The sequence below is a fragment of the Bombyx mandarina genome, chromosome 09, assembly GCF_030267445.1.
Source record: "Bombyx mandarina strain Sakado chromosome 09, ASM3026744v2".
Taxonomy (NCBI): domain Eukaryota; kingdom Metazoa; phylum Arthropoda; class Insecta; order Lepidoptera; family Bombycidae; genus Bombyx; species Bombyx mandarina.
Window position 1 is genome coordinate 6,991,789 of NC_143216.1, and position 23,395 is coordinate 7,015,183.

The window sequence follows — 23,395 nt, forward strand, 5'->3', positions numbered from 1 at the left end:
ACAGAGGTCTTTTTTGCCACGTACCATCCGGCTTTGAAATGAGCTCCCCTCCACGGTGTTTCCCGAGCGCTATGACATGTCCTTCTTCAAACGAGGCTTGTGGAGAATATTAAGCGGTAGGCAACGGCTTGGCTTTGCGCCTGGCATTGCTGACGTCAATGGGCGACGGTAACCACTCACCATCAGGTGGGCCGTGTGCTCGCCTGCCTACAGGGGCAATAAAAAAAAATAAAAAAAATGTCTCAGGGCCGAAATAGGCAAGGTTGTGGTACCTACCTGTGTGGGCTTAAAAGACTACCACTAGTTATGATACATTATGTACGTAACATTTATATACAATGTTACGAACAATATCTCGGTTTGTCTTGACCGCAATGCAACCTTTACCCGTGCGTTTTTGCAGCATATTCGTTTACAAGACAAGTTATAAAAATTGTGTTGTGATCAGAGGAGCCGACTTTCTATGTCAATAAAATAAATCATAATCATGTACATGTTTATATATTTACAAGAGGATGACATATAACAAAAATGAGCCATTTATCACTTCTGAAAGAATTGAACCTAAATCAACACCAATTTGTGCAAAAGCAATTTATTATAATTTAGAAGACTCACTCACAACTTTAACAAGATCATTCTGTTTACTAATTGTATTATTAGTATTACTACTATCTACATTGCAATCACCACTTTGTTTAGCACACTTTGTATCTGCTATTGAAATAATTTTATTGTTGCTTTCACCTATCTTCAAAACTGTATCTTTATCGAAATTATTAGGAGAAATATTTTTGTTATCATCACTCTTGTCCGAACTAGTAGTTGAATTAGGAATAACCGGCGCAATTTCATTAACTGATGCTAATTCTGCCGTTGGTCTAGGTAAGGCACACTCGGGAACCTTAGGAACTTTTACTACTACTACCTGATCAGACATTTTTTCTTCACCAGGGATCTGTTTATTTGCATCCTTTAGTTTAATTGTTTGGAACTTTAAAGGTGTGTTAATTCCTTTTGCACTGTCTTGGTTTTTAATTGGTTTGATCACTAGTATTTTAGTTTTCATTCCGGCTTTTGTAAAATCTTTTATATTTTTATTAATTAAAGGGTTATTTATTACTTCTAAACTCTGTCTTCTAAATTTTACCGGCAAAAGAGGAGGTACATTTACACTGTTTTTGGATAATTCTGATGTTACATTTTGTTGATCTTTATTTGAACTTGTGATTTCTACAGACTCTTTCTGGTTTAAATTTCCTTTTTCAGTAGCTTTAGCACCATCGTCTTTTGATTTGTAGAAAACAGATTCAATTGTGGGACTAGAATCAGTCTCTTTGTCTTTTTTGGGTGATGTTTTATCATTTTTAGGCACGCTTTTCGGTAATAAAGGTCGCACGAAAATGTTTGATAGACGTCTTTCTTTTTGAACATTCACAACAACGGGAAAATTTGTTATTTTCATGTGTGCTGCAGATTTTTCTACAGATTTTTTACACAACAATAGAAATGCACCGGAGCATTCTTTGTTGAAACTATCGTAGTTCACAGCTGGTTCTTGAATCTTTTTCTTCGTTTGATTCGCCTTAGTTGTAACTACAGACTGGGAATCTCGATAACCTTGTGCTTCCATTTTCAATAAATTTGATAAGTCATATTCAAAATCTTCGTTTTTGCGTTTGGTTCTTCTACGGACTGGTCTTCGTGAAGCTACGGTTGTTGTTACAATCTTCTGTTTTTTAGATAAGTTTTCACCAGCATCGTCAATATCTGATGAATTTTCTTCAATTATTTTACTGGGAGAAACATTTTCTCCAGTGTTTGATTCTTTCTCTTTTGTTTCGTCATTATCTGTAACATGTTAAAATTATTAAAAATATGGATAATTGGATGGATGGATGTTTCAATAAGAATTCTTAGTACTCTCTTACCAATTATTGTAGGTTCACGTCTCCTTTGTATTTTACTGTGATGTAATTTACGTTTCCTGGTTCCTATTTCAACGCGAGTACTACTTGAAGAGCTGTCATCAGATAATCGACTCGAATCACTGGAACATCTACTGGGTCGTCTAGAATCAGGGCTGGTGTCATTTGAAATATTTGAATCTTCCTCGATTCTACACATTTCCAAGGCTTCAGGTCCGTTTATAGCCTTTACAGTACTATAAACGAAATCTTTATCTCCTTTCAACTTGTGGACCACTTTTACGTGTTCCGGTAAGTTTTCAAAGCAGTAGTGTTTAAAGTTACATAATTTACAAGCGTATCTCATCCAATTATGATGTGATGCGGCATGGTCGAAAAGCTCATGTGCATTATTGAATTTCGTCTCGCACTTTTTACAAAGTAAGCTGTCCATTTCGATATGCGGTTTTATCTTTTGTTTTAGTGCCATGAGATTACTTTTTTCCAAATGTTGGGCGAAAGGCAGCCGAATTATTGGTTCCGGAGTGACATTCCGCGGTCGCTCCTCTGTTTTCTCCGGAGACTCTGAGGGCTCGCGTTCTTCTTCGCTGACCTCCATAGATTCATCGGCTTCCTTCTCCTCTTCTTCTTCTTCCTTTTCTTGTTCTTCGATTTGCGGACTTTTGGAACCGTTTATTTCTTCTTTTGCTTCGTCTCGGACAACGACTTTGTTTTCTGAAAATCGAAAGTGATTGACTATCTATTTTCTAAGGTTTCATTTATTAATTCCACAGATGAAAAATGCAAACTGACCGTCGGCGTCGACCGGTTTGAGAGGCAGTTGAAAGATCGAAGGCTCTCCCTTATTGTAGTCCTTGCGGATCTGTATCTCGATGCGTTTAGAGTCTGCGCGGTCGGTGCGACGGATGGCGGCGAGCGCGCGCGTGCGAGTGAGACAGGTGTGCGTGTGCGCGGCGAGCGCGGCGCGACGTTCGAACGCGCGCCCGCAGCCCCCACACCGCGGCACCTCTCCGTCGCCCTCCATGTTGTCCATCCACGCCTGCTCATAATGTTAAGTCGATCAAACAATGTTATTATGGAGTACATAAATAATCTACTAATTAATTCGTCTGATCATGACTGATTTAATAATAATGGATTGGAGTGTTTATCATCATATCACGATTATGGATGGCATACATAAGTTTTGTTAACAGTGCATAGGGTTTAAGTAAGGTCTATCTGGTTTTCGTGGACTGTGGTAGCTGTACAACATTAGGCGAAATTTGCGAATGCGATCATTGGTGCATACAAAATAAAAACAAAATATAAAGTGTCGAATGCCGAATGATAGGTTGAGAGTGTTGCATTGATGCGTGCCCGCTCCTCACGCCCTACTGCTCGAAATCAAAATTAGCTTGGTTTGTAGAATCGCCAAATCGTTTGATTCATCCATGAATGCAGTATACAATCGATTCGGTAATTAGAGGGTGTGGGTAGTTACCTTTTAGTACATATGATGTATTGAATTGGAAAACTTACACAATGAAAGACGACAAAACAAAGAAAATACAATCTGATAATATTATAAAGTTAGTGGTAAGGCCAAACCTGATTCTCTTGGTCTATTCTTTCCTCCTCACTAATTTTATTAGCAGCAGCAGCTTTTGCGTTATTCTTGCGTCTCTCATAGGATGCAGGAGGATTATTCATTCTAAAAGCTTTGGACTGTATCGACTCTCGTAATCTTCTTATTTGAGCAGCAGTTTTTCTGCACAAAAAACCAAATAAGCTTAATAGCTTGTTCCTCGCGTGTATCATGACTAGTTAAATCAATTTAATAAAAATAACTTCGTTCATCAAAATAGCTTCTTCTTTAAGTATTCATAAAATTTACATATAACATTCATGAAGAGTAATCTCCAAAATTAATGCAAAATATACTGAATATTCACTAAAATATACTGAATATTCAATAAAATTCACTAAATATTTTGCGTATATTTTCGAAATCCTGTACTTTACTAGGAGTATTAATTAATTCGGAGTAATTGAACTAACTACCTGTGTACTTTGAAAAGATGTCTATAAACACTCCATGAAGTAGAAAAGATTTCCAAACAATCAGGACATGGGTATACAAGTCTACTTTCTAAATGTTTGTACTTCATGTGAAACTTAAGTGTTTTTAGTGTAGAAAATTGTAGATCACCTGGAATAAAAGACAAAGTTTTTTTCAAACATAAATGATGTGAAAATATATTGCACTTCTAACTGGCAATAATTTCAGATTTGCATAAATGGGCCTTTCAAATGTTTGTTGCCATGTTTACATCAATAATTCCTCTTTTGTACATTTGTTTGTACTTGAACATTACTTCTGCAACAACTTAAAGAATATGTATTGTGCATTCTAAGTCCACAATGAAAAGGGTTTGCCATTTGTTGGGTTTGCGGCAGTGTTTTTTTTTAATCAGGCCACTCTTTAAATAACTAGCTAATACATTACCTTCTTTCATAGGAACTATATTGAATAATTCATCATTTTTAAATCAGAAAAAAATATTAAGAAGGAAAAGTACCCTAAAACAGCAACAAGAATAAGAAATAATTGTGGTAATTCATACATCATTATATTACATGGTTATGGTTACATGGATATGGTTTTATCGCATAGATGGATGTACTAGTTCATGGTCCATGTGATGTTTTGTGCTTACTGGAGCACGTAAGTTGCCCACCATGGGACATGAAGACTAAGTCACAATTTTATAGTTAGAAATAGGTAGGGTGGTGATACCTACCTGTGCAAGGTTCCATGCGGTCCCACTACCAGTAAATAATATTTGGATGGATAAATAATTTAATTTCAATATAATTATAAGGCACTTACATGTTTTACATTTAAGAACTCCAGTGTCATCATTTTCATCATCACTGATCTGTATGACATTCTCTGTGTTATGAGGCATGGACCTTTGTATTGTAAAGTTACCATCACTTTGAAGTACAGCTACGTCTCTCGATGTTATTTTCTCAATTTCTTTAACCTGAGCGAAAAAAGAATTGATTCAGTGAAACAAACTGATCTGGTAAACACATATTGAGTAATTGAATTATGGAATTAAATTATAAGTTTTCTAAGTAAAAAATACACATTATCCAGTTCATGTTTATAAATAATTCACTAAATGAAAAAATTATAATGTGTAATTAAAATGAAACTTGCAAAATTATTGGGAGGAGTGTTTTAAAAGCTATATTTCTGCTACACTGCAGAGGTGTATTTGGCTTAAAGGGTATAACAACTATTATATTATCATCCAATTATCACTTCCGCTGCATAACTCCAAGGATGGTGGCTTTTACTTTGTGATATCTCTGGGCCCCTGTAACAACCTAACCAGGTTATATTGAGCTTATTTACATAAGCAAAGCTCTAAAACAAAGAATACTTTTTGGGCCAGGGAATATTGTCTGTCCTGGTATGTCCATTCAAATCTGTCCATGGTGATATTGTTTTAATGTTATATTCGTACTTAACTCCCTCAACATGTGTCTCTTTATTCTGTCTTAGTTGCTGACGGAGTGAGACTGCACAAGCTACTACTAAAGCCCAAGTTATTTCTACTGTGAATCATTAGGTTTCTCTTTAATAGTACAATAGCAGTAATTTTTTACAAAAGCGACTTTAAACTTTAGTCAAGATGAGCGGTGATGTCCATGTTGTGAATGAACTTCAGTATCTGCTCAATTTTCATTTTGAATAAATTCAATGATTCAGATTTCTTATAAAATGGCCTGGGCTGTAATGGAATAATTGTAAAATACATATTAAAGTAAAAAAGCATAATTATTCAATTATAAAAATCAACTAAGAGAAGCAGGTCACAGAAATTAAGTCTCTATCAACACACCTGCTTTTGAATATTATCATTTTGACTCATCTCATCTTCTTCAACTGTTTGAAACACAGCAACTGAGCTATTTGGTATTTTTTGTAAGACAACCTGAGTTTCTTCAGATTTATTTTTGCGCTTATTCTTGTGTGCAATTTTTTCAACAATTTCAGTTAAATCTTTTGAAAGTGGAATCCTTTCATCGCTGTCACTGTGTTCAGCATCTTCTGTTACAGATTCTTTCAAGGACTCTTGATATTCTTCTTCTAAATGTTTTATTTTCATTAATTCTTTCAGCTAAAATAATAATACACATAATCTGAATGTATATGGATAGTGGCAGCTGTTAACCTGTTTTCTTGACATTGTCAATGTGTTGAGCTACAATGACCACTTATGATCAGATAGACTTTAGGCCTCTGCCTTAAAGGGTTATTAAAAGTATACATTAACAATTACTACTACTACTTTTCAACCATATTTTTATAAATTTTTGACCACACAAACTTTATATTCAATATGAGATTAAAATACTATATTAAGTAATAAACATACTCACTGCTGAGGTAGCCTTAACAAAGTGTCCATGAATTGTGGTACTGAACTTTTCTTTACAGTAAACGCGTTTGTGAGATACAAAGTTTGCTAGGCTTCTGAATATATTTCGGCAAACTTTGCATTCATACAAAATATCACACTCATTAGATAGTAAATTTTTAAGCTGAAATTTTTATAAGCCATTAAAGATTTATCTGTATAGTCTATATAGTTCATAAAGTGAGAAACTTGAAATAATACAACTGACAAATTATTTTTTTATTTAAAGCATTGCATTACATAATACTTATTCAGATACAACTTCAGTACATTTAATAGAATTGAACTCTAATCAACTTAACCAACCATTGGGTAATTAGAACACCAAACCCTGTTTAAATAATAGAATATAGATATGTAATTTTGAGAATATATTTTTGAAAGAAAATGATCAATTGTACCTTTTTCAATGTTATCTTTCAGCATTTACTAAGCAAGTGGGTTAATTAAGAGTTTCATAAAAATTATGTTATTAATGTTTTTAACATTTGTTATACCTTTTTCATAAATAAGTCAGTAAGTGGTTTTCTTACCTCTTCAGTGGCTAAGTCAAATATTTTTCTTGCTTGACCAAAACTAGTGATACTGGTCAAGATAGGTTTTCTGAGTAAGGCATAGTCTGGGAGTTCATTTTCTTCATTGGTTTGTCCATTGCCTCTATTGTTTGATTTGCTTTTATCTTCTTTTCCCTTTGATTTTGTATTCACTTTGTTACCAGCCATGTTACACCTAACAATTACAATTTAATGACTTTATCACAAGACATTTACAAACGTAAGTTTGATTTGAAAGCAACATAAATATGAACTGTTATAAAATACTGTAGGTATCAACAGTATATTTCGTGTGATACTGATCAGTTTTACGGAAATCACCAATGTGATATTTATTTCAATTATGCACTGAACTCACTGAATTTAAAATCATATGTTTGACAACAGATATTTTTCCTTCATCTTTATATCCGCATGGTTAAATTGCAAGCAACACTCGACTTCAAAATGTTCGCAGTCTCTCCCTCAATTTTAGAGGATATTTCGCGGTTTGTGGTCACAAATCTTATTCCAATAAATATTCTAAATACTGCAGATACCGAAACCAGTGCTGAAAGGTTTCAACTTACCCTAAAAACCTCACTACCGCTAACTTGAAAATTGAAGACCTGCGACAAATTCACATCCATCACGCCTCCATTTTCAACAAATGAATGGCACCAATAGAACGTAATCAGGTTTGAATGATTCGACTATAGAATGTAAATTTTTGAACGTAGATTTAGTTTTACACAGGTAATTACCTAACTAGTTTGGAGTTTTCATGAGAGAATAAAATTGATTAACATGCATTTTTTAAGATATTTTTATTGATTGGTCTTGTGTCTATTTTCTTTGATTAACTGATATTAATGTCTCTAGTTGCTCTTTGCAGACAGAGTACGCAATTTATTGGTATTCAGAATTGAGCGTATACCGCTTGAAATAACTAATTTATGGCTTTCTACCAATCTTCGGTAATAGTTTATTTGGGTGTGTATAGGGATATCCGATATAACAGGAAAGTTAACTACTAATTAAAACCCATTATTTTAAATGCATAAAATCGTGAATCCCGTGTGTATGTGTATTAAATTATGTTTAAAAGTATTTTAAAGCCCTAATTCTGAAATCTAGTATATTTGCATTTTCTTTTACTTTATTAATAAAAGTAAAGCTTAATACCTCTATTAAATACCAACATACTACCTAACCATTTGAAGTTGTTGGAGTGGACTGATCTTTTACCACAAAGACAGTGCTACCATAAGTAGACAGTACGCGTGAGCTTCGACGTACCTATACCTTTCTCTATTTAGCATGAGAAAAAAAGCGCTTGTCACAGGTGATCTAAATATGATATCTGCATAAATCCAAATTTGATCATGTATTATAGTTCAGTGATTTATCTTGGAGGTAAAGAATATTAATCTATTTAAAAATTCCTTTGAGTTTGGACGTCAACATTTGGGTATTTAAAAAGTCAGTAGTAATACTTAATTCTGATTCATGATTCATTCATTACACTCTGATTTACTCGCGATAGTTATTTTCAGTGACTCGCAATAGTCGATGTGACATCTGTTCATCGACTAAATTATAATCGTGCCTTTCGCCTTAAGTTGCGATTTATAAATGAAGGAATACTTCCGCAGTCACTTTTTTCTTTAATACGTTTTAAAATTTTAATCGATTTTTTTCGAATTTTAGTGTTTTCAATTAACTTTAAACCTTCAACATATGTAGCACACGTAAGTATTAATTGGCGAAATACTACTACTATTACTTATTGTACTACATGGTTATACTCTTTGGTCTATGAAAATAAGGCGATTTATGTTAAATAATTACTTTTTAACCGCAAAGTTAAAAAAAATTAACAGAAAAGGTACCGTACCTACCTACCTACTACATACCTCTTCTAGGTAGGTATCATACTTATTGTCATTATATTTATTGCACTAAAACTTATTGGAAATAGAAATAGGTACGTACATAAAGTATTTTGAAAGAATACTGAATCATTAATTACAAATTTAAATAAAAATAATAAAAGAAAGTAATAAATACATCTCTTATTGCTAATTATTGAATATTCGTTTTGATTAGCTGCATATTACTGAAGTACACACAAGTGTGGTTTAAAAGAATAATATCTCAGTTCTTTCAATGTGTATGTATTTAAATAGTGTAATGTATTTATTTTTCAGTCATGACTTCAGAATCTCAAACGGCTGATTATCAAAATAGGAGATGGCAACATATAAGGAAGCTGCTGGAAAGATCTGGTCCTTTCTGCCATCCGGATTTTGAAGCTTCAGCAGAAATTCTAAATTTCATCATGAACTGTTGTAAAGTTCTCATTGTTGGAGCAGGTGGTCTTGGTTGTGAATTATTGAAAGATTTAGCCTTAATGGGCTTCAAAAAGTTACATATTGTAGATATGGATACAATAGAATTATCAAATTTAAACCGGCAATTTTTGTTCAGAAGAAATGATATTGGCCTACCTAAAGCTAAATGTGCTGTGGAATTTGTCAATAAAAGGTACAAATGTAATTGTGATGAGTAGAGTTAGTGTTTAATTGAATGTTATCAATGTACAATAGTTATTATTTAAATTATTAAATAAATACATAAAGTTACACACTTACAAATAGTAGGGGTCCCTGAAGTAATTATCTATAATAGAAGTAAACATCTATTATCCCATTATGATAATTGTTACGTTTTCTATATGAACGTTCATCATTTTGTGAAATCTTGATAAAAATATTGCATAATGGGGGAAGTCTTTACACGATGTAGGAGGCGATGGATGTATGAATTCAAAAGGATTCCCTGACAGGAAGTAGATTTTCAACATTTTCTAAACTAGACTTTGAAGTGCATCCAAAGTAGTGAAAACAGTGTTAGTACTTTTATTCCCATGTCATAAATCTTACCTTTGATTTTAATATATTAAATAATATAGATTTAAAGTAAATTTAATTTGATATTGTTACATTTAAATTAACAATTAACTTTTTTGATTTCTAGTTTTATTTCTATACACTAGCGACCCGCCCTGGGCTTGCTTCGGGAACTGTAATTTATTATTGATTATCAAAATAAGATGGCAGATTTCTTTCCTACTTACTTGACACTTATCATTATATTTTTGTAATTCACACTATATCTTTATAATTTATTATAGTCAATGTCAACTATATTATTGTAAAGTTTCATCAAAATCCATCAAGTAGTTTTTTGGTGAAAGAGTAACAAACATACATCTATACATTCTTACAAACTTTCCGTTTGTAATATTAGTAGGATCTGTGTTATATATTTTTATTAACATCTCCAATAAAATATTGATGATGGCACAAACATTATACAATATTTATCTCCTAAGCAAACCAAGTTTGTGGTTTCAATTCCTTTTTGGCATTTTTGAACATGCATTTTTAAGCTAAGATAGACACCCCCAGCCACACCACACTGCGGGCACTGTGCTTCAGCTGTTTTTTTTTCATTATTGAGACAATTTATGTACATTTGGTATTTGATGTCATTTAAAATGAAATTAAATATATTTGCCAAAATTTTTTTTCTTAAAATGTGATCATCATTCACTTATTTTACTTAAAATGACAGTTGTTGTATTTTTTGTTGAATAAATTTTGTTGTTTTGAACTTTGGTATTTCTTTTCATTACAGAGTTCCTGGTTGTGAAGCTGTAGCTCACCACTGTGCCATTCAGGACCTTGATGAAGATTTTTATAGACAATTCCACATTGTTGTTTGTGGACTTGACTCAATTATTGCTCGGAGATGGCTTAATGGAATGCTGGTATCCTTGTTGCAGTACAATGATGACAGTAATAGTTTATTTTCTTAAAGTTCCTGGTAGTAGGTAGTGTTTTATTTACTGGCAGAGTGTGTATCTTGAGCCTAGGAAAAGGTATTTACCTATTCCTGCCACAAGGCATTAACATGTTCTAGTTTTCTACACTTTTATTATAAAAATATAATTTGTTAAAACCTTTTGTAAGAAAATAATATTAAATACTTTGTGCCTAAAGAGATAATTTCAGACAGAATAAATAAAATTAAACTTGAATAAAAAATTGTTAAATATTTATATAAATAATTTATTATGATTACGAATTTTTCATTGCTCATATTTTGAAAATATTCTAAAAAAAAACAATGTTAGCAACATATCCATCTTTATTGTTTTAACTTTCAATAGTATCTACCTATTGCATTTTAAATTTTGTTAATTTGTAATTTGACAGGAAGTTTGGACCAGAGTAGTGTAATTCCAATGGTGGATGGAGGTACTGAGGGATTTAAAGGCAATGCTAGAGTTATATTACCTGGCATGAGTGCGTGTATTGAGTGTACTTTAGATCTATATCCCCCACAAAAAACTTTCCCTTTGTGCACCATTGCTAACACTCCAAGGTAATTAGTGTAACTATATATCTATTCAATTGTTAATTTACAAATGACAAAGTGTTCAATATTCTCATGACTCATATATTATTTCCAGACTACCAGAACATTGTATTGAATATGTTAAAGTAATTCAATGGGCAAAGGAGAATCCATGGGGTAGTTCAACAACTTTAGATGGTGATGATCCACAGCATGTCGTGTGGGTGTATGAAAAGGCCCAAGAAAGGGCAATGAAGCATGGGATTGCTAATGTTACATACAGGTTGACCCAAGGAGTTTTAAAGAACATTATACCAGCTGTTGCCAGTACTAATGCTGCTATAGCTGCTGCTTGTGCTACAGAGGTGAAAGCCCAATTTATTTAAAATCTCGATAGACTTAATAGTCTGTATTAGTCTATTCCTTAAAATGTTGATTCATCTGTTATATACTTTGAATAATATTGGCACAGGTATTTAAACTAGCTTCATCTTGTTGTGTGAACATGAACAACTACATGGTACTGAATATGGCTGATGGTGTGTATACATATACATTTAGTGCAGAGAAAAGGCCTGATTGCGTTGCTTGTTGCAATTCTACTAGGGTTATGAAAATCGATCCTGATGCTACATTACAATATATTTATACAAAACTTTGCGAAGATCAAGCTTATTTGATGAAAAGTCCAGGTAAACACTAATTTTTGATGCTCACATTTCATTCAATTTTATGAATAAAATTAAATTTATTTTTCAGGCATAACCACTGTAATTAATGGATGCAATAAAACATTATACATGTCATCTATTAAGAGCATTGAAGAAAGGACAAAAGATAATTTAAAGAAGAAATTAACAGATTTGGGTTTATTTAATGGTGCCGATATATTAGTAGCAGATGTGACTACTCCTAACACCATAACCATAAAATTAAAATTCGAAACTCTTGATGTTGATATGACTAAATAAAAATGAAATTAAACTAATAAACAAATATCCATCAAATTTAATGCGGTCTACTCACTACTCGCCAATGCCTACCTACCTCTTTTGTTTTATTTGTTTCGTACATTGGATACATAAAGGGAACGTAGCTCTTCAGCGAGTTATTTGTAGGCAGGGCGTAGCCGAAACAAAAATATGAAAATTGATTTAAATGAAATTAAATGAGATAAGAATACAGCAAGTGTAGGATCAGAAAAAATTAAGTAACATCGTACATAATAATTGTGAGTTATTGAACCCTCTCAATAAACATTTTGAAAGAAAACGAAAGGGGAATGCCCACTCTCCAGTGTGCTGGGCCCAAGATGGACATCAAAATTAAATATTACAATAAAAATGGACTGATTCAAATTCTTAAATGTGTTGGATATCTAAAAAATATATTGAAATTGACGCCACTATTATAAAAAATATAATAAAAATAAAAATTAGTTTTGAGCTTAATTTTCTATTTAAATAAGTGTCGGATTGTGAGATACTTCCAAGAACTTTTCTTTATGTTTAAGATGTTCCTAATGAATTTTTATCCAATTGTAGTTATTAGGGTATAAAAAAACACACATATATACTTTAAATATTTATATTTTCTTCATCTTCATACACAATTAGTAAATCATCTAAAAATAGCACAGGAGAGCATATACATGGTTTTAAATCTCGGTCAGGTTAAAATTACAATTCACACAATGTTTTTCAGTCGTAGTGTGAAACGTTATTGATAAAAGTAAAATAAATCGAAGAAAAATCAAAACAGCAATTTTGAACGCAAGCAGAAGGACAGAACACTATTACCATAGATTATACACTTAATATATTTGAGAACTACCATATTTTAGCGAAGTGTCAGTCAGTCAGATTTATAAGGGATTTTCTGACCTGGTAACTAAGACCTTTAAGTCATGTCTTATTTTAATTTATATTCATATTTTTATAAATATTATATTATGGAGTGAAATGAAATGAAGATGATTAATTTGAGATATTAATCAACTGGAATGAAATTAAATGAAATGAGATGATATGGGATGAAATATAATCTCAGTAAAATGGTGGTCATTTACTAAGATTTTTTCAGTGGACTTTTTGGAGGATCCCGAAAAGTGACGTCCAGCGGCTTTGTTTCATTTTCCCACATTTGTGCACTTTCACAGATATTAAACAGTTAATAAACCACCGTTATTACATATTTAAACCTGAAGAAACACTAAATAGACAAAATAAAACAAATCACACAACTTCACTCCTCGCGTTCCCGCCAAAAAGTCCTCAGTCAGTCAGATTAAATTCAGTGCTGTCAGTTTAAAGAAAAATAATTACATGAAATTCATATATCGATTATTTTTTTAAATAACCGATAATAGATTTATTGCTTAATCTTTTTTTTACGAGTACACATTATTTTTTAACAATACTAGTAAAGTTTTTTTTATTGCTTAGATGGGTGGACGAGTTCACAGCCACCCTGGTGTTAAGTGGTTACTGGAGCCCACAGACATTTACAACACAAATGCGCCACCCACCTTGAGATATAAGTTTTAAGGTCTCAAGTATAGTTACAAGTAAAAGTCCAATGGGTATGTCTTTGATGTTATTTTATGTGCTTATAATCCATTAAAATCGATTGATTAATGATAATACTTAAAATGATTTATTTATATGTTTTATTTATATACTTAAAATGTTTACTTAATACGTAAGAAGTTTTGATGCTGGCAATATTTTTCCCGTAAAAATCAAAAACCTTGTTTTTTCAATAGAGTTACTTTTTTTAAACTACCGGTAAAATGGGGCGACTAGGTACAAATTCCAACTTTATGACCAATTTTAAGGTAGTTGTTTATGTATATAATGCTATATCAGGATCAAAATGATTGAGTCTTGGAAGCATCTTTGTTGTCCAATTTAAAACTATGCAACTAGCATTCCAGTTTTAGCAAAAAAAGCAAAAATAGGCGTAATCCCTATTTACCTGGAAATTGCGGTTAATTGGGACGAAATGAGAAATTTGCTAGGGATGGCATTACTTGGTTTTAATTTATTTATTTATTCAGTTGCACCAACAAAGTGATCATCAATAAAAAACATTGAAAAACTGACAAAAGTACATGGCAGATGTCACTTCAATTATAGGTGCAATCGACAGTGCATTAACAACAAAATATATATAACTAAAACTTGATTACATTTATTTACTTATGATTAATTTATATTTACTTGGGAAATAATCCGCGACAGATTTGTCCTGTAAGTTGTGAGACAATTAAAAAAAACATCTATTTCATCACTTAAAATTAGTTCAGCGCAATCGGACAACTCCGAATGAACATTGACGGAGACCACGCTACCGTGGACATTATTGTAGTCCCAAAGGATTCTGAATATGGGAGAGTAAGCACCGAAATTCGAACGAGTGGGCTTTCTTATAAATGGTTTATATTTCTTCGTTCTTGGTAAGTACTTAGGGGCTGATATTTTTATCTGGGTTAAGAGATTAGGTGTGTCGGTTATTTCATGGATTAATCAGATTAATACCCCCACTCTGAACAAATATTAAATGTTTTATTTTGTATTACTTAGACATTTTTGTCCACCTTGAGATTTCATTGTTCTTGTTACATGTCTGTGCAAAATCGACTTACTTATATTAAATTGCTCAGCTGTTTCAACTAAAGACTTATTCCCAATTTCATAGGCTTCTATTGCTGTTTTTAATATTAAGGAATCATATCTCTTAAAAGGCTTTGCACTCTTTGATACGTACACGCGAGGCATATCTAAAAATAGAAAATAATACGTAACTGATAATATAAATATTTACCAAACAATAAAATAACCCATTGATAATTTTGAATAAAAGTTCTAGACAAAAACATCATGAATAAAGCAGATTTTTACCAACAAATTTAAAAAATATTGATATAACTACATAAGACAACCCTACAAACCTGTACCTATTTATACTTATGTCGTTTCCAATTCACTCTTTCTCATCCCAATTGACCCCTTTTTTGTTGTTATTTGTACCTAAGACGTCCCCAATATCCCCAAAAACAACAGATTTTTACATGTATTTTTATTTTATCAAATACATTAAAACCAATAACAACTGAGACTTACCTTTAATATATATGATGGTTATAACACTAAATAACGTTTATAAATCACAGTCGTCTTCTATTATTATCAAATAAATAAAAGAGAGGAAAGTTTCTAGCACTAAAATAATTACCACCACAGGAAGTTAATTTGAAACGCGATTTTTTATAAGTTAGCAGCTATTATCATGCATATTCAGAGTTGTTTTGTGAACTTTCAACATTCTACTATTAAACTACAAAAAATGGAAGATTTTGCAACGAATATAAAACTGATATTGAGCGTCGAAAGATTTTCCCGGTTTTTTCCCGATTCGCCTCTCAATCCCTAATCGCCCCATTTTACGGTACTTATTGTAAACCGTAGTGGCGCTTATTTGGAAGAAAGTAAATGCATATTTATTTATGACAAAATTAATGCACTAAGTCTTTTTTTTCTAATCTATTGTCCGCTTTGGGCCTGAAATGGGCATTCCCCTTTGTCTAATTATATCAAGCCTCTCTAAAACCAAAAAGCCACTATTTTTAGACTAGAAGAAACTGAATTGACAAATGTTTTCACAATTCTCACATAACTTCACTCCTTTTTTTGGCGGGAACGCAAGGAGCGAAGTTTCATTAATTGTTCAATTTTTTTAAATGATATTTCTTCAAGTTTAAAGGTGCAATAACGGATGTAAGGGCACAAATGTGGGAAAATGGAACAATGTCGATGGACGTTGCTACTCGGATTCTCCCTAAAAGTCCATTGAAGTCCCAACAAATAACCACCACTTTACTCAGACTTAATTTCATCTAATTTCGTTTCATTATTTTCATCTGAATAAATGGAATTCCGCTCTCTACTATTTTTCTTATTACAGATTATTTGTGTAGAAAACAATAATTGAAGAATTTAAATCTTTCAACTATGGAGTACCGTCTTTTATAGGGGACAAATTGAAATAGTCTCCACCTATAAACAGCAATTAGCTTAAATATCCAATTTTTAAATATTACTAAATTTAAACAATAGTTAATTAAACATTAAATAATTTGCTAAAGTGAAAATAATACAACAAACAATGTTATTTATTGTTGAACGCTAGAACTATTAGTTCATCTGGCTGATATGCATATCATAATAGTCATTAATTCACAAAACAAGAAATAATTAGATAGATACTCAGAATCAGTGGTCGTCGTGGCCTAAAGGATAAGACGTCCGTTGCATTCGTATCGAGCGATGCACTGGTGTTCGAATCTCACTGGCGGGTACCAATTTTTCTAATGAAACACGTACTCAACAAATGTTCACGATTGACTTCCACGGTGAAGGAATAACATCGTGCAATAAAAATCAAACCCGCAAAATTATAATTTGCGTAATTACTGGTGGTAGGACCTCTTGTGAGTCCGCACGGGTAGGTACCACCGCCCCGCCTATTTCTGCCGTGAAGCAGTAATGCGTTTCGGATTGAAGGGTGGGGCAGCCGTTGTGACTATACTGAGACCTTAGAACTATATCTCAAGGTGTGTGGCGCATTTACGTTGTAGATGTCTATGGGCTCCAGTAACCACTTAACACCAGGTGGGCTGTGAGCTCGTCCACACATGTAAGCAATAAATAAAAAAAAAAAAGAATCCAAATGGCACAATTTCAGTCAATGGAAAGAAGGTGACTGAATAGAGGCCCTCAAAAATTTTTTTTTTTCATATTTTCTACTTATTTTCTATTAATTCGTTTGTTCATCATTTGTTCTTGATTGTTCACTGTCAATAATTGATTGTTCTGCATTTGTTTATTTAAAAAAAATTATTAAAAATATATCTATAAGTTAGCCCCTCGATTGCAATTTTTTATATTTTTTCGTCCTTAATGATTCGTAAATATTTATTTTCGATTGTTCTTATATAAAATACGTTTGTTCTCTTTCGGAATTACTCATTTTTTGTTTAATTAACTATTTGTATTAGTTGAATAAATGTATGCAAGATATGTGTACTGCGCATGCGTCAACTATAACGCCTAAACTTTCTACGCGGTTTTAATCGTGAAAAAAAAAACAATTATAAATCCTGAAGGATCAATTAATTGGTCTACAGTTTAATTAAAAAAAAAAAAAAAAAATGAAATAATGTGCATTGGCGTAAAGTTAGACCAAATACATTTTTTCCATCCTCCTACCTATCGTTATGAAGGTATAAAAAAGATAAGTTAAAACCGCGTAGAAAGTTTAGGCATTATAGTTAACGCATGCGCAGTACCAAATATAGTGTTTAATCTATGCGCAGTACACATATTTTGCATACATGGACTTTTTGGCGGGAACGCGAGGAGTGAAGTTGTGTGATTTGTTTTATTTTGTCTCTTTAATGTTTCTTCAGGTTTAAATGTGTAATAACGGTGGTTTATTAACTGTTTAATATCTGTGAAAGTGCACAAATGTGGGAAAATGAAACAAAGCCGCTGGACGCAACTTCTCAGGATCTTCCAAAAAGTCCACTGAAAAAATCTTAGTAAATGACCACCATTTTACTAAGATTATATGTATATGATTATAAGATTATATGATTTTCATCCCATATCATCTCATTTCATTTGATTTCATCCCAGTTCATTATTAATGTCTCAAATTAATCATTTTCATTTCATTTCACTCCATATTATCATCTTTCATAAAAATAAGAATATAAATTAAAATAAGACATGATTTAAAGGTCATAGTTACCAGGTCATAAAATCACTTAAAAAAAATTTGCATACATTTATTCAACTAATTTATATAGTTAATTAAACAAAAAACGAGTAATTTCGAAAGAGAACAAACGTGTTTTATATAAGAACAATCGAAAATGAATATTTACGAGTCATTAAGGATAAAAAATATTAAAAATTGCATTAGGGAGGGGCTAACTTGTAGGTATATTTTTAAATATTTTTTTTAAATAAATAAATGCAGAACAAACAATTATTAATAGTGAACAATCAAGAACAAATTATGAACAAACGAATTAATAGAAATTATGTACAAAATAGGGAAAAAAATTTTTTTTTAGGGGCTAACTTCATTCACCTATGGAACAAAAAGCAACCACGGATTGTTCTCAAAAGTGTTTAGGTAATTTATGTTCTGAGCTACAAATAGAAACTCTTTGGTTCTTTTATCTGTTGAGATTAAGCAACGGGAATTAAATTCACCGAGTTTGGGAATAATTAGGTGAACGGTGCGGAAAACAAATGTGTTCAATTAATCATAGATTTTTATTTTTATGATAAATTAATTAACCCAAAGAATTGTGACTTATTTATTTTTGCATTCTATCCCAAACAGAAATAGTCTAATCTCGATTTTTTGCTGTCTGAGAGTAATTTTATAGGATTGGTTCTTAAAATATCGATTGAGAATCGATCTTAATGGCTAAGATAATCGACTCGTTAATTATCTATTTAAATCTGCGTCCTTACACACGTTGGGTACATTGGATTATGTACAAATTATAGTGAATGTTGGGTAAATGAATAAAAACCAATGTTTATTTAAATATCATTGAAATTGACATTTAACACTAGCATCGTAATGTTACTTAATCATATTTTGGATAAAACAAAGCAACGACGACGTATGTAGATGCTAGTCACTACTCACTACCTGCTGTCAACCCTATTTGTCCTGCCTTGCCTGACTGACGTGGTGATTGTGGTGACGGCAACTGTCGGCAACAGGGAAAACTTCAATAACCAAACACTGCACTGCATTATTTCCCTATTTTAAAAATAACTGATTAAATTAACAATGTTGGAAAGTCTATTTGATGATGTGCGGCGAATGAACAAGCGGCAGGTAACAAAAATTGGTTTCGCATACTTGGATGTCGTTAACATTCAACCAGTTCATGAGTTTTTTCATAATTTTCAGTTCATGTACCAAGTGTTAAGCTTTGGTATGATAGTGTCTTCTGCCTTGATGATATGGAAAGGTTTGATGGTAGTAACAGGAAGTGAAAGCCCAATAGTAGTAGTACTGTCAGGCAGTATGGAGCCAGCTTTTCACAGAGGAGACTTGCTGTTTTTAACCAATTACCCTGAGGAGCCTGTCCGCGTTGGAGAAATTGTTGTTTTCAAAGTAGAGGGCCGGGATATCCCGATTGTTCACAGAGTATTGAAACTACATGAAAAGTAAGAATGATTAATTATCCAATGAAATACTAAGTATTTATCCGAAACAACCTTTAAAAGGTTGTTGATGTGCTCACATTGTAAATTTGTAGTAAATGTTTACCATAGCTCAAAGGCACTGCAATCTGCATATTGCCCACATTAACAGAACAAAACCTAAACAGTATTGGACAAACGGGAATCCAAATCTAAAACTAATTGCTATAAAAAATAGGTTATAATAAGTTGACAGTGATAACAACTGATTACAACATTCAAGTCCATATTTTTGCCATATAATTATTTGTTTATGTTTTTTAATTTGGCACAAACAAGTTTTTACTAGATAATGTAACTTTTTTTTTAAATTTTAATCTTGAAAAATACATAACAATTAATTTTAATCATCAGGAACAATGGCACAGTAAAGTTCTTAACCAAAGGTGACAATAATAGTGTTGATGACAGAGGCTTGTATGCTCAGGGCCAACTGTGGCTCACTAAAAAAGATGTGGTTGGCCGTGCAAGAGGATTTTTGCCTTATGTTGGAATGGTCACCATATATATGAATGAATATCCTAAGTTTAAGGTATGTGGAAATATCATCAATCAAAGAAACATTAATGAAATAAATACTGATCCAGGCAAACTTTGATTTTTAGTAAACAAAAATAATCATTTATATTGTTAATCATCATTAAATTTACTTGACAGGCCAATCAAATAATAGCAATGCTATAAATGTATGTTTCTAAAGATGTTATGGAAACAAATTTTTAGCTGCAAACATTTTCCTGCACTTTTCACAAACACCAATCATAAATTCACTTCAGTTGTATAACAGAGCTATTGTTTGACAATATAGCGTAATTATCAACATGTTTAAATTTGAATTTCTTAAATATGAGTACATAATATGTTATGCTTTAAATCCCTATAAATTATGCCACATAAGGCTATGGTAGAGGAGCAGAATCCACCCTATCACCTGGAACCACTGTTTCACCGAGTGTTTTTAGAGACTATGTTATGGCCCACCCAAATTGCAGTCTTTTGCTTGGATCAACTGCCTCCACTGTTTCCCAAGTACCATGTTTTCTCATTCTACTAATGTAGCTTGAGCAGTCCTCTATGCTAAGTTGTGGTGTGACCCTGGCATTGCTCAATTTGATAAGAGACCAATACTTACCATCAAACAAGCAGTCTTCAATGGCAATAAAAATCATATAAAATATTTTGACTTCCGATTTTATTATTTTTTCAGTTTGCTGTGCTGGCTTGCCTTGCAATTTATGTATTGGTACACAGGGAGTGACAGAAGCGCTAAGATCTGAAGTGTTGGGAAGAGAGCAGGAATATACATACTTCTGCGGAGATTATATGGCTCTGTGAATGTATTTAATTTTTATGATTAAATGAAGTTCTCTCTAGTGTTTCTAATAAGTAATTTATTTAAAGTAATTGGTTATTTTTTTTATGAAAACACTTTTTGTGTACCTTTTTTAATTTCTTCAGTTGAGGCCCCTTTTATAATGATTTTGGAGGCGATGCAGCACATTTTTTTATTAACTGTATAGTGAAGTTAAAAAGTTATCCATAAGCATAGGCCTGTTGTTTGTATGAGATTTCTCCTTAGTGATGCAATATGAATGATGGGCACTTATGAAAATACATCTAGGTTTTTGGTTATGTAATTTGCAATCAGTTCGATGAACTTTACATCATATGTGCTGTAAGATGAATAAGGACATAGTAATTTTTTTTATATATTTGAAAATGGTAGGTATAAGAAAGTAAATGTAGTTAGTTAAAATATAGGCATTTAAACATCAAAAGTTATGTTGAAGTTAAACAACGCGAAATTCTGCGTAAATATCAAATTGGCATACTTAAATGTCTCACATTGTCGTGTTTATATGTTTGGGATAATGAGGTCACACGTTGTCGAGTGACTCGGAATGGTATACATTCATAAAAATGTTGTTATGAGACTAAAGCTATGGCAACTTTGTAAAATGCAGTGTCTATCTGTTGTTGTAACTAATGATTACTGATTTAGATATATAATATGTACAAAAATCATACAAAATAATCACTTTTATTGCTTAGATGGGTGGTGGCTTATGCCTACCTGTGGTTACCAAACCTCATAGATATAACACGCCCTACCACTAGTAATTACGCAAATTATTTTGCACATGTGGTCGAAGTCTTGATAATGTTGTATTATGGTTGTCCCATTTTTTAAACTGGAACGGAAGAAATCCAAGGAGTACACTACAAACTCATAATACACAAACAAACTAATCCAAATATCAAACAAAAAATACCGTAATTATTTTTTTACGCTCCAGTTTATTTTTATGTAGAAATAATATTTTACTCTTTCAATATATGGATAGACGATAGATAATTATTAATAGGTACTCGAGAAGTTGTTAATAAACTACCTATCTAATCTGAAAATATCCAATAGAATCTTCACTCTGTATTATTTCAATTCAACATACTTACAACAAAATAGTTTTATTATTCTTATTTGTGAGGACAAACATTTCACGTAAGAATTGTGAAGTAATACAGAACAGCCAGTTACAATTGTTAAAATATATTTAAAATACTTAACTTGGGCTACGTAACTCATTGATTCAATAGAAAAATATGAGATATAATTTTGTTTGTATATACAAAGGATATTCCTACTGCAAAAACAGGTGTTAGCCCAAGAGCCCGTGGGCTCTATCTGTATGTATTTGACCAGACCTGAATTTTCGTACATTGAGACCCCTATACCTACCATGCATGAGGTGGGGACTCACTAAGCTCAAAGTGGTCGACGCGCCGAGCGTTCAGGTAGGACAGGTACCGATTTTGACGGATTTTAAATCCATTTGACCACGTCTGCCGTTTTGAAATTTTGAAAATATATGATTATTATTATCGGAAAATAAGAATGGCAGACCATTATCGCGCATTTTACTTTGTGGCAGACCACTTTGAAAATGCTAAATAAATAAAATTTTGAAAGTAGTTGACCAGACCTGCCATTGATTTAAATATGTTGTTTATTATAGTCTTAAAAACTTATATTGATCACGGCAGACCTCTACATTGCGTACACCCATCAACATATAATAAAATCTTAGCTACTACCCGGCCAGATGTATATTACGTTTTCCGTTCACTGTTTTAGAGGAATATAATTTACTTGCGATTTACTTTAGCAATGTATTTACCGAAATTAATATTTTTTATATTCTATATACTAAACTTCATTAGTTAGACAATAAAGAAGTGATTTTTTATGGAATAATTATAAATAACACGGTATAATGCTGATCAAAAAATAATTCAATTCCTCATTTTTATTTCGTCAAGACAAAATTTAAAAGTGTTAAATCAGTTAAAAAAATATCATCGGAGTCATCTTTATCATCATCGGAGTCATCTTTATCGTTAGGCGACTCGTCTTCATCATCCATTGAATCGAATACTGCAAAAATAAAACAAATTGTAAAATGAACGTAAATTCATCTGAACATGTTCGAGAAAGAATTGTTATCAACTTACCAGGAACATTGGTGATTAAGTCACTCACAAAATATGGAAGTTGGTCACCTTCGAACCCTTTGAAGGCATATATGTTGTCCTGCTCAATCCAACCATACTCCAATGGGTCTAAAGTTGTGGGTTGCTTTTTGTAAGCATTTCTCCAAATAGTAGAAATATAGTAGGCCCTCAAAAGTTGTTGATAAAGCTCACTCTTACGCGGTGGTTTTGAGCTTGCCTCAAAA

General features: G+C 32.3%; 3 protein-coding genes across 6 annotated transcripts; 2 read left to right on the plus strand and 1 right to left on the minus strand.

The window, feature by feature from the left end:
• Positions 1-485: 485 nt before the first annotated feature.
• Positions 486-7,834, minus strand: LOC114243664 (uncharacterized). 2 transcript variants are annotated; one of them, XM_028175236.2, is made up of 10 exons: positions 7,527-7,834; positions 6,937-7,132; positions 6,366-6,527; positions 5,825-6,103; positions 4,801-4,957; positions 3,972-4,119; positions 3,519-3,678; positions 2,721-2,967; positions 1,932-2,642; positions 486-1,851 (listed from the first exon to the last, which is right to left on the minus strand). In XM_028175236.2, exons 2-10 carry the CDS (start codon positions 7,123-7,125, stop codon positions 599-601), a joined length of 3,306 nt encoding a protein of 1,101 aa, XP_028031037.2. In that variant the 5' UTR covers positions 7,126-7,132; positions 7,527-7,834; the 3' UTR covers positions 486-598. The 2 variants fall into 2 exon arrangements, with proteins under 2 accessions (XP_028031037.2, XP_028031038.2); XM_028175237.2 differs by having other exon boundaries at positions 7,316-7,604.
• Positions 7,835-8,523: 689 nt separating this feature from the next.
• Uba3 (Ubiquitin-like activating enzyme 3) lies at positions 8,524-12,373 on the plus strand. 3 transcript variants are annotated; one of them, XM_089729740.1, is made up of 7 exons: positions 8,524-8,687; positions 9,147-9,483; positions 10,639-10,799; positions 11,220-11,388; positions 11,477-11,726; positions 11,834-12,053; positions 12,121-12,373. In XM_089729740.1, exons 2-7 carry the CDS (start codon positions 9,149-9,151, stop codon positions 12,330-12,332), a joined length of 1,347 nt encoding a protein of 448 aa, XP_089585866.1. In that variant the 5' UTR covers positions 8,524-8,687; positions 9,147-9,148; the 3' UTR covers positions 12,333-12,373. The 3 variants fall into 3 exon arrangements, with proteins under 3 accessions (XP_089585866.1, XP_028030941.1, XP_028030940.1); XM_028175140.2 differs by lacking the exon at positions 8,524-8,687 and adding an exon at positions 8,697-8,923; XM_028175139.2 differs by lacking the exon at positions 8,524-8,687 and adding an exon at positions 8,736-8,861.
• Positions 12,374-17,757: 5,384 nt separating this feature from the next.
• twr (signal peptidase complex catalytic subunit SEC11 homolog C twr) lies at positions 17,758-21,062 on the plus strand. Its single transcript, XM_028175263.2, has 4 exons — positions 17,758-19,287; positions 19,363-19,622; positions 20,013-20,190; positions 20,866-21,062. The coding sequence occupies exons 1-4, from the start codon at positions 19,240-19,242 to the stop codon at positions 20,914-20,916; spliced, it is 537 nt and encodes a 178-aa protein (XP_028031064.1). The 5' UTR covers positions 17,758-19,239; the 3' UTR covers positions 20,917-21,062.
• Positions 21,063-23,395: the final 2,333 nt, after the last annotated feature.